The 11,417-nt window shown below is 39.5% G+C and overlaps 1 protein-coding gene across 1 annotated transcript; it reads right to left on the reverse strand.

The window, feature by feature from the left end:
- Nucleotides 1-244: 244 nt before the first annotated feature.
- ptpdc1a (protein tyrosine phosphatase domain containing 1a) lies at nucleotides 245-10,912 on the reverse strand. The gene is made up of 8 exons (XM_062986733.1): nucleotides 10,739-10,912; nucleotides 9,456-9,536; nucleotides 9,259-9,377; nucleotides 6,851-6,988; nucleotides 3,937-5,030; nucleotides 2,238-2,423; nucleotides 618-728; nucleotides 245-465 (listed from the first exon to the last, which is right to left on the reverse strand). Exons 1-8 carry the CDS (start codon nucleotides 10,873-10,875, stop codon nucleotides 355-357), a joined length of 1,977 nt encoding a protein of 658 aa, XP_062842803.1. The 5' UTR covers nucleotides 10,876-10,912; the 3' UTR covers nucleotides 245-354.
- Between the last annotated feature and the right edge of the window lie 505 nt (nucleotides 10,913-11,417).

Consider the following 11,417-nt stretch of genomic DNA (forward strand, 5'->3'; position numbering starts at 1 on the left):
TAGACATAGGTACACGTGGAGCTTTCAGAGTGGATTTGATGGTTATTCCACACAAATGCAGATTTGTCTCATATTTGCACTTTGCTTCTCATGTGAATGCGCCTGTAAAGACTTGTGAAATTTTTGTAAAACTGCTCTGCAAAACAAAAAAACAAATAATAATAATAAACTAAAAAATAAAATAAATTAATAAAAAAATTAATACAATAAAAAATCATGACGCATAGAAGAAATTCTGCTTTAAATGCAGCCTGAACTTGCATTGCATTAAGCATATTTTGGAACACACTGACATTAGCGTGGTGCATATCTAGCCAAGATTACCAGGTCATTTATTTTTGGTGGCATGGAGACTTAATTGTGTAACTCTTCCAGCGCTTTCCTTCTCATATCGTTCAGAACCAGGCTTAGAATTTCCACCAGAGATTTATAGATTTGCTGGCCGTTCACTGAATCACTGGTAACCTGGGAGAGATGGACAACACAGTTAGTGCAATAATCCTAAACCCAGGTCAAATTACACACTGAGAGAATGGCATTACCACTGCAGTCCTTTATTGCTTGTTACTCCCATGCCCTCTCAAACAGGCGTGAATGCCAGTCGTACATGAACTCACCCTCGTGAATGCTTTGATTGTACGGTGAAGAACAGCCGCTTCAAGCTCGTCGGGGAATTTCATTAAATGTGCAGCACAGTCCAGAACACACAGCAGGGTTTGTTTGTTGCCCTAAAGAACATACAGAGGCAGATATGTAGAGAATGTAAAAGCCTCTTCATTCATGACTTCTACAGAGCTAGTGAAATAAAATATGAATAAAACTAAAATTATTATTAATATCATTATTACTATATTATTATTATTATTATTATTATTATTATTATTATTATTTGTTACATTATTACTATCATTAATATTATTATTGTTATTGCTTACATGATTAATATTATTATTATATAAATATTGCTGTTATTATTATTATTATCATCTTTATCAATATTGTTATTATTATTATTATGCTTACAATATTGCCATTATTATTATTATTATTATTATATAACTATTACTGTTATTATCATCATCTTTATCAGTATTATTATTATTATTCATGCTTACATTATTACTATTATTATTATTTAACTATTGCTGTTATTATTATTATCATCTTTATCAGTAGTTATTATTATTATTCATGCCTACATTATTACTATCATTATTATTATTGTTGTTATATAAATATTACTGTTATTATTATTATATACAGTAACTATTACTGTTATTATTAACATAATCTTTATTAATATTATTATTACTGTTAATGCTTACATTATTACTATCATTATTATTATATAACTATTACTGTTATCATTATCATCGTCGTTATAAATATTGTTATTATTATTATTATTACTATTCATGCTTACGTTATTACTATTATTATTATTATTATATAACTATTGCTGTTATTATTATTGTTATTATTCATGCCTACATTATTACTATTATTATTATCATTATTATTATTATTAATGCTTACATTATTACTATCATTATTATTGTTGTATAACTATTACTGTTATTATTAACATAATCTTTTTTAGTATTGCTATTATTCATGCTTACATTATTACTACTAATATTATCATTATTATTATTATTATAATCATCATCTTTATTATTATTTTTATAATTATTATTATTATTGTTATTATCCAGGCTGACATTACTATTATTATCATTATTCATGCTGACATTATTACTATTATTGTTAGTAGTAGTAGTAGTATTATTAATGCTTACATTATTACTATCATTATTGTTGTATAACTTACTGTTATTATTAACATTATCTTTTTTAGTATTGTTATTATTATTAGTGCTTACATTATTACTATCATTATTGTTGTTATTATTATTATTATAAAACTATTATTATTATCATCTTTATCATTATTATTAATTCTTACGTTATTAATATCATTAATATTATTATTGTTATTATTATTATTATATAACTATTATTGTTATTATTAACATCATCTTTATTAGTATTGTTATTATTATTAATGCTTACATTATTACTATTATTATTATTATTATGTTACTATTGATGCATCACGACAAGAAGGCCTGGCTCACAGTTAACATTTCAATTCATTCCAAAGCTGTTTAATGAGAATGATGTCAGGGCTCTGTTCAGGCCATAATTTAGTTTCTGCTTTTTGTTCTTTTTTTTACCTTTTCCAAAACATTGAGAGCTTGCAGGGGCTTGTGGCTATTGCTAGTCAGCTCCTCTACGTCCTCTTTAGTGATGACCGGCTCCTTCAGCTGCTCCAGCCACGACCACATGAGAGAGGAGAGCAGCAGTGGATCACGCTCCAAGTACAATCTCTCCCAGGCTCCTTCTCTGCTGTTCAACTCTGTCTGAAGGACACAGGTAATAAGGACAAGCATAAACACCATGCATTCGTAGTACATATCCTTTAAATTAATTCTTGTTAAATTCAATTCAAACGTATGTATCTTTCTGTTAGAGCTGGCCATGCGCAAAATGTGTTACAAATTACATTTACATTTTTGCCATTTAGCAGACGCTCCTATCCAGAGTGACTTACAAAAGTGCTTCCATAGTGAACATTACCTCATTCTAGTTTAAGTGGACAACAGTCCAAGAAAATAAATCTGCCGAAACCTTGATAGAACCAAAGGTTTTTTTTGTTTTTTTGTTTTTTTTAAAAGCAAGAATTAATAAGAGCGTTAGTAAGTACATTTCATCTTAGGTGTTTAGTAAAGAGATGATAGGGTGGCACGGTGGCTAAGTGGGTAGCACTGTCGCCTCACAGCAAGAAGGTCCCGGGTTCGATCCCCAGGTGGGGCGGTCCGGCTCCTTTCTGTGCGGAGTTTGCATGTTCTTCCCGTGTCCGCGTGGGTTTCCTCCGCAAGCTCCGGTTTCCTCCAACAGTCCAAAGACATGCAAGTGAGGTGAATTGAAGACACTAAATTGTCCATGACTGTGTTTGATATAACCTTGTGAACTGATGAACCTTGTGTAATGAGGTTCCTGTCATGAATGTAACCAAAGTGTGTAAAACATGACGTTAAAATCCAGGTGATAAGCGTCTTTTGAAGGCAGTGAGAGACTCAGATGTTCGGACAGACAAGGGAAGCTCGTTCCACAACTTGGGTGCAAGTACAGAGAAGAGCTCTGATGCTTGTCTTCCTTGAGTTCTGGGTGGAGGATCAAGTCGAGCGAGACTAGTGGCTCGGAATTTGCGTGGTACAGAGCGGGGTTTTATTAGACCTCGAATGTAACTTGGGGTTGGTCCATTTTTGGCTTTGTAGGCGAGCACCAGTGTTGTATTTATTTCTTTTTTTTCCTTTTTCTCCCACTTTCCCACGCATCCAATTTCTGCCCGTCGATTATCCTCTCACTAATGCTGGTCCCTGCTCCTGGTTGGGAAGGACGAGGCTGCTCCACGCCCCCTCGGACACGTGCACAGCATTCGAACATCTTATCACCCACACTTGACGAGTGCAGTGCAGTACAGTACAGCACAGCGCTGTGTACGGAGAGCCACACCCTCTACCGCACTCCTTTCCCATCTCCGTGCAGGCGCCACGAACCAGCCAGCAGAGCTCGTAATCGCACTAGTCTGAGAGAGAGTTCCCATCCGGCTTAACCCCGCCCCTATCTGAACAACAGGCCAATCGTTGTTCATGTGGCCGCTCAGACTCAGCCGGCAAGCAAAGCCGAGATTCGATACGATGTATTCGAGATCTCAGCTCTGTTTGCAGCGTGTGTTTTTACCGCAACCATATTATGTTTATGTTAGTTGTATTGAATTCATTGGCTAACACGCAAGAATTGAATATTTAGAAGGGGTGTCCATATACTTGTCCATATAGTGTAGATGTATGCATATAGATTTTACTCTACCTGCCACGTTGAGATGGCATTCCTGAGATTCTCCCCCACTGCGTCCGTTGCGAGAGCTTTAGCCACTTGCACATGGCGATCCTCGAGCGCGAGCTCAGTCTGGAACATGTGGACATCACCGCTCTCCATAGATATAAACGGTTTATTATTAACCTGGTCTGACTGACCCTCTTGACTCCACTTTTCTGCCGTTTGCCAGTCTGTCGTTGTAGCCGTGCTGCTCTTGGAAAAACCCAATGACCTGGTGCGCTTGATCTCTTTCAAAGGAATGCGCTTTCTGAATAGTGGAGAGCGAGGTGCTCGTTCCGGTTCTTTCCTGCATTTGTTGATGGACGATGAGGATCCAGTTAGAGAGCTCGGTTTGGAGTTGATGCCATTTTCATAAGTCAGTAATGGTCTGGAGGGCTGAAGCTTTGGGGATTCCGGAACTAACCTGTTTTGAGACGTACATCGCTTACCTAAGAGGTTTGAGACGTGGCCCGGGTGCCAGTGCAACCGCTTGGTTCTGGAACCCAAACAGTTCAGGGCAGAATCACTGACGCTCAGCCTGCGTAAATGCTGAGCTTTACTGTCTTCGTTTACAGACCAAACACTCCACAGGGGGTCAAACTGTTCCAGAGGGGGTGTGGAGGACTCCAAGGAGCGAGGTGAATTCACACAGTCGCCCTTCCCCCATATTTCCTTCCCGAGCTGCAGCAAGGCCTGCTGGGATACCGTCTTTTCAACCTCGGCGGTCAGGTCGGGGATCTCGATTACGTTTTTCTCCTCGGTCACCTGCCTGTTCTCCGCGACGTCTAACAAAAGCCTGCAGATCACGTGGACGATCTTTGGCACGTGCTTCATCTGGCGCGCCTCGTACCCATGCAGGAGGTGGCGCTGCCGTGTCAGGTACTGCGAAAGCGTGACGGTGTGTGTTCTTGGCTCTGCGTTCGAGAACACAGAGCGCAGCGGTGCCACGAAGCGGGCGAACTCGCGCACGCACAGCAACTGACCACGTGTCTGGATGGAGCTGGGTCGCTTGGCCCGCACGAACAGGATGGCCTGGTCTGCGCTCATTCGTAGCTTGAAGACCAAGTAGCACGCCAGCAGGACGCCTGAGGGGAATAGAATGCAGACGAATAAATGCTATGACAGCTTTTTCGGTTTACTGATACTGGTATGAAATAGTGGTGCCCGTCTTCACATATAATGGAAAATATGTGGACACCCAACAATGACCATTTTAACCATGGTCAGTAATATCCTTCTCATTGCTATAGCAGCCTCCACTAGATTAAAAGCATGGCTGTATGAGTTTGTGCCTATTTAGTAAAAGATTACTTTTATAAAGTCATGCACTAGTGTTGGAAGAGAAGGCCAAGGGCTCTGTGCAGGCCACTGGACCTAACTTTGTGGACAGGGGCACAATTATTCGGAACGGAGAGAGCCTTCCCTAAAGTGTTTCGATGAGTAAGGCTGATCTTAATAATTTATAAACCTTGAAACACTAAGAATTTCAGACTTACTAAATAATAATGCCCAAGTACTTTTCGCATATAGTTTATATTACATTGAAATGCTATTAATTTGTACACATAGCCATGATTGGCTAATCTCTGGTACAGCTATGAATGAATAACGTCTGTCCGGTGGGAGGGCCGGAGGGGCTCCTCTTTATTGCAGCCTCTGCTGGCTGGTCAACGACACCTGCACAGAGACGGGGAATAATGAAGAGCAGTGCGTGACTCTTCGTACACATTACTGATCCCTGAGTGAACCCACCTTGGCAACTGCACACATGGAAGAGTCAGCAGTGAAGGTGAGATATAACCAGGGTGATTGGATATGACCGGATTGAGAGATATAGTGCTCTATATAGTGCAAATTTTATTCCTGATGCAGTTTGTAAACGTTATTATAAGTTTACAGTATTTTTTCACAATTATGACCAGTGAGTGTACACTATATAGCAAAACCAATGTGGACCCCATCCTGATTGAACAATGTTTTATTTATATATTATTTTTTAAGATATAAAAAATATAAAATATATTTGAAAAATAGTTATTACAAGGCTATGAAAAATACCTTGTTTTAATTATTTATATTTTTTTAGATAAAGAAAAATGAAAAGAAAAAGAAAAATATTTATTGCAAGGCTATGAAATAATACCTTGTTTTATTTATTTATATTGTTTTAAATAAAGAAAAATGAAAAGAAAAATAAAATTATTTATTGCAAGGCTATGAAAAAATACCTTGTTTTATTTATTTATATTTTTTTAGATAAAGAAAAAGAAAAAGAAAAATATTTATTGCAAGGCTATGAAAAAATACCTTGTTTTATTTATTTATATTGTTTTAAATAAAGAAAAATGAAAAGAAAAATAAAATGATTTATTGCAAGGCTATGAAAAAATACCTTGTTTTACTTATTTATATTTTTTTAGATAAAGAAAAATGAAAAGAAAAAGAAAATTATTTATTGCAAGGCTATGAAAAAATACTAAATTAATTTTTTAAATATAAAGAAGATAAAATGAAAAAAAAAATGGCGATTGATTGCACTGCTATGAAAAAATGCCTTGTTTTATGTATTTATTCGTTTTTGTAGATAAAGAGAAAATAAAATAAAAAAGAAAAATGGAAGTATTAATTGCAAGGGTTTATTTTTAGACAGAAAAGATAAAATAAAAAGAAAAAATAAATTAATAATTGCAAGGCTATGAAAAATGCATTTATTTAAAAAAATTATTTATTTATTTTTAACTACTGCTTTGTTCACTGTGGAAAAAATATGTTATTGTACCCAGTGGTTAGTGATAATAAATGGATAAATTTACAAATTTTTATTTATTTTGCAAAATAATACTACAAAAATATCATCATGATCGTTTCATTCTGCCACTGCATACGAGCATTAATTAATACTGACCTGTCCTTCCAAGTCCGGCATGACAGTGGATGGCCATTTTCCCCTCTTGCATGGCGAAAGACATCACCTTCACCATGTCTAGGATTGTTGCAAGTGAAGCTACTCCATAGTCCTTCCATCCAAAGTTGTAAAAATAAACTAGAAAGAAATACATACAGGTGATCACTATTACCTGAAGGTTTAATATGCAAAGATCCTGCAATAAAAAATAAAACATTATATACATACATACATATACACTGATCAGGCATAACATTATGACCACCCTACTAATACTGTGTTGGTCCCACTTTTACTGCCAAAACAGCCCTGCAACTGCGATGCGCTGTGTATTCTGACTCCTTTCTATCAGAGCTACAGTAGCTTGTCTGTTGGATCGGACCACACGGGTCAGCCTTCGCTCCCCACGTACATCAATGAACCTTGGCGCCGGTTTGCCACTTTTCCTTCCTTGGACCACTTTTGGTAGATACTGACCACTGCAGACCGGGAACACCCCACAAGAACTGCAGTTTTGGAGATGCTCTGACCCAGTCGTCTAGCCATCACAATTTGGCCTTTGTCAAACTCACTCAAATCCTTACGCTTGTCCATTTTTCCTGCTTCTAACATCAACTTTGAGGATAAAATGTTCACTTGCTGCCTAATATATCCCACCTACTAACAGGTGTCATGATGAAGAGATAATCAGTGTTATTCACTTCACCTGTCAGTGGTCATAATGTTATGCCTAGTCTGGAATGAAATTCTTTTTCCACATATCCCAGCTTGTTTGGGAGCTGGGGTCAGAGCCCAGAGTCAGCCATTGTACGCATCCCTGGAGCAGACAGGGTTAGTGGCCTTGCTCAAGGGCCCAATAGTGGCTACATAGCAGAGGCTGGATTCAAACCGACAATCCTAATATCTACTGTATTTCCAAAAAGCCAAGAAAATTAAAAATACATCATTGGCCATCCCGATAAACCATTAGTCCACCTTCACTTGCAGCTATAACAGCCTTTAACCTTCTTCTATACAATAAGAAATTTATGCCGACCCACAGAAATTCAATAAATGACCAAAGGCCAGTCTATAAATAACTACACTAAGGACACACTTCCTTAGACGTCATTTGCTTTATTGAACGGTTTGGGCCAGCAGCAATGGTCTATGTATAATCCCCCCACGGGTCAGTCGCTCTGGCCGAAAGATCGCAACGACATTGATGTCCGGGCCAGAAGGGCTGGTCGTAGGATAGGAAAAAATGTTTGTGAGAATTTAGTCTTAAGAGCATTTAGGAGGTCAGGCACCAATGCTGGCAACCAATGTTTCAAGTAATCTTAAAGATGTTCAGGTGGGCCGCTCAAGTGGCGCAGCGGTAAAGTACGCTAGCTCACCAGAGTTGGGGTTTCGAATACATCATATCGAATCTCAGCTCTGCCTTTCCGACTGGGCTGGGCGGCTGCATGAACAACGATTGGCTGTTGTTCAGGGTTAGAGGGTAAGAAAGTCGGATCATGGGTCCTCATAACTGGTGCGACTGCGGCCCCTGCTGGCTGACTGATGGCGCCTGCACAGGGCTGAGGAATAATGCTGATGGGGGTGTGGCCCTCCGTACACAGTGCCCGTCATGTGTATGAACTCGACTCGTGCAGGTGAAAAAATGCAGTCTGTACTGACTGTCAGTTGAGAAGCGTCCTCAGTCAGCGGTGAAGGGTCGAATCAGTATAGAGGATGCAATCAGGGTACTTGGACACGACTAGACGGGGATAAAAATTGGGGAAAAAAGAGGGGTACAAATATTTAAAAGAAAAAAGAAAAAAAAAGATGTTCATTTGGGCTGAAGTCAAAGCACTTGTCAAACTATGTTTTATGGATCTCGATTTATGCAATTCGTGATTTGTGAGGGGTACAGATACGCTAAAAGAAAGAGTCGTTCTTTATTAGCATATAACAAAAACATGTAGTTAATTTTATATTATTGATTTTACACACCTGGTAGCAATGGGTGCGGCTAAAACCACTAAAGCCAATAATTAGAAGGGTGTTAGGCCATACAGTGTATGTTGCCCATATCATGTAAACAAAAAAACTGCCAAGTTGATCACTATGCAACAACATACGTGAATCCTACTGTGATTTCTAACACACCTGCGTGATAATTCAAGCATGTTATGAAATGCTGAAGCCTTCCCTAACGCCCTTTCCAAGAAGTCCCTCTCAAGAGAACTCGTTAGGTGTTCTCCCCAACTCCCAGGTTCATTACAAGCTTGAGGTAGCTAATCATACTGTGTTCAAAACAACAAACATGAAGGTCCTTCAGCTCCTCGCTTGACCATCAAGATAATTCAGTCAGAAACAATTATCAAGTCTCCACCGAGGAGAATATGCTTGATTCTATTAGCCCGATTAAGGCGTGTATGACTCACTCCCTGCCTCCATGAAGACCTCGGGGCGGTAGGTGAATCCACTCTCTGGTTCCAGCGGGTGGCCACAGCTGGCGTGCTCTCCTGGGCGCTGCAGGTTAATTATGGTCTTTAAGCCGCATCTAGGAAGATCGCAGTGTAAACAAAACCTCGCCCGGTGGGTCATTTACTTATGATGCAACATGCAGAGCGCGGCTTACTTCAAGAACTGTTCGATGATGTTGTATTTGTCGATGTTCTCAGTGGAGGGCCGCGCCATGGCTAACAGGTTGTCTGTGATCCTGATTTGAACAGAACAGAGAAACCAAGATCAAAATCATCCTCAAAATCGTTGCACAAAGTCGTAATCCGACACTATAGGGCCAAAACTCAAACAGAACCAGTGTCTTCAGCAGTGATATACAGTGGATTCAGAAAGAGTTCAGACTCCTTGACTTTTTCCACACCTTCCCCAATCTGGGGGTCCCCAGTTGCAGTCGAGGTGGGTATATTGCTGGCAGCCCTTTGCGGAACCCTTTTCACCTATGCATTCTGCACAGGTGCCTCTCTCTCTGCCAATCAGGGTCCTTACGCAGTGTTTGAAGACCCCACCCACATAGTCCGGTCATCCTGCCCTAGCAGAACCGTGTCTGCTGCAGGTCAATTATGCCCGCTAGATGGCACCCAGCCGATCGGTGACGATGCCGAGTTTCAAACCGAGGAGTTCAGAATCTCGGCGCTGGTGTGCTAGCGGAATATCCCACTGCGCCACCTAGGCGTACCTGCATTCTTTGCTAGCAGTGCTCAAACATGCCTCATTCGTTTGCCTTGCTGAATGCCCCCCCACCACCAATGCGCCTGCCCTGCCTCTTTGCAAACTACTACCTTAGTGTGTTGTAGATTCGATTTTAAATAGATATCATTGTCATTTGTACCCCTCAATCAACACTAAACATGCAACAAAATAACTAAGGCTCGTTCCGAGTGACCCTTGGCTTCCTTCTTACCACCCTGACCAAGTCTCTTCTTGGCCAAAGTTCAAGTTTGTGCCAAGCTTTCTCTTTTTCAAAATTATCGAGGCCACTGTGGTCCTGTAAACAATTATATTATTCGATATCCTTTTATACTCTTGCCCTGATCCATGTCTTGCCACAATTTGATTGCAGAGATCCACAGACAGTTTCCTGGACGTCATGGCTTGTTTTTTGTCCCAGGTATGTGCCTTTCCAATCTATGTCCAGTCAATACAAATAGTCAATGCAATAGGTAGACTTCAGTTGAATTCCAGACCCATTTCAAGCCAAATGATAGCGAACAGGATGCACATGACCACAAGTTTGTGCCACAATAACAAGCATCATTAGCCATCATTATGGGTTATACAAAGAGTGCAAACATTTTAAACAGTTTCAGAATCCACAGTATAGACCTCCTAAAATTAAATAGTAACTGTATAATATTAAATAACAATAATAATAATGAAATGAGAAGAGAAATCACTTACCAAGAAGAGTAGAGTCCTCTTATGGCTTGTTCCTTGTTGCTCCAGCGAGACGGGTTCTCGTATTTACAGGCGCGTCCCCCGCATGCCATGGAACACTGCATATGTCCCGGGATGACGTGCCTCAGGGTCTCACCCATTTTGGTGTACTTTGCAGTTGGAACCCTGACATTGAGTCTGAAATCTGAAACGGCATGGATTGAGTGGAAATGCCGATTATTATTGTGGAAGATCGTCCAGCTGTTCCAGAGATGAACTAACAAAAATTGAAAGGGAAAATAAAAGTTCAAACCTAAATGTATTAATTCAACTCTAAGCTCTGCAGACTTAAACTTTCAGTCACTGATAAAACCTTAGCTCTCTCACATATCTCAATTTGCCAAACCATCCAGGTCTGTCTGCTTCTGAAATAATGCTCCTCCAAGAGTCCAAAATTCAAAACACAACACTACATCTTTAAGCTTCCTTCACACATACATACTGTAAGTTTTGCTAGGTTTAAAAAGAAACAGAATTACATTCGCATCCAATACTGACTCCCACCATGACCCTCTGAGAGGATGAGGAAAGTAAAGCCACGGCTTCACTGCACATCTTCCTCCTCTTCCTCAAGACTCGCATGCCCCTTTATTTCCACCAATAGTGCACAAAGATCACAAAAGAAGCCACGTAACCACCGCTG

Source organism: Trichomycterus rosablanca, chromosome 24 (assembly GCF_030014385.1).
Source record: "Trichomycterus rosablanca isolate fTriRos1 chromosome 24, fTriRos1.hap1, whole genome shotgun sequence".
Taxonomy (NCBI): domain Eukaryota; kingdom Metazoa; phylum Chordata; class Actinopteri; order Siluriformes; family Trichomycteridae; genus Trichomycterus; species Trichomycterus rosablanca.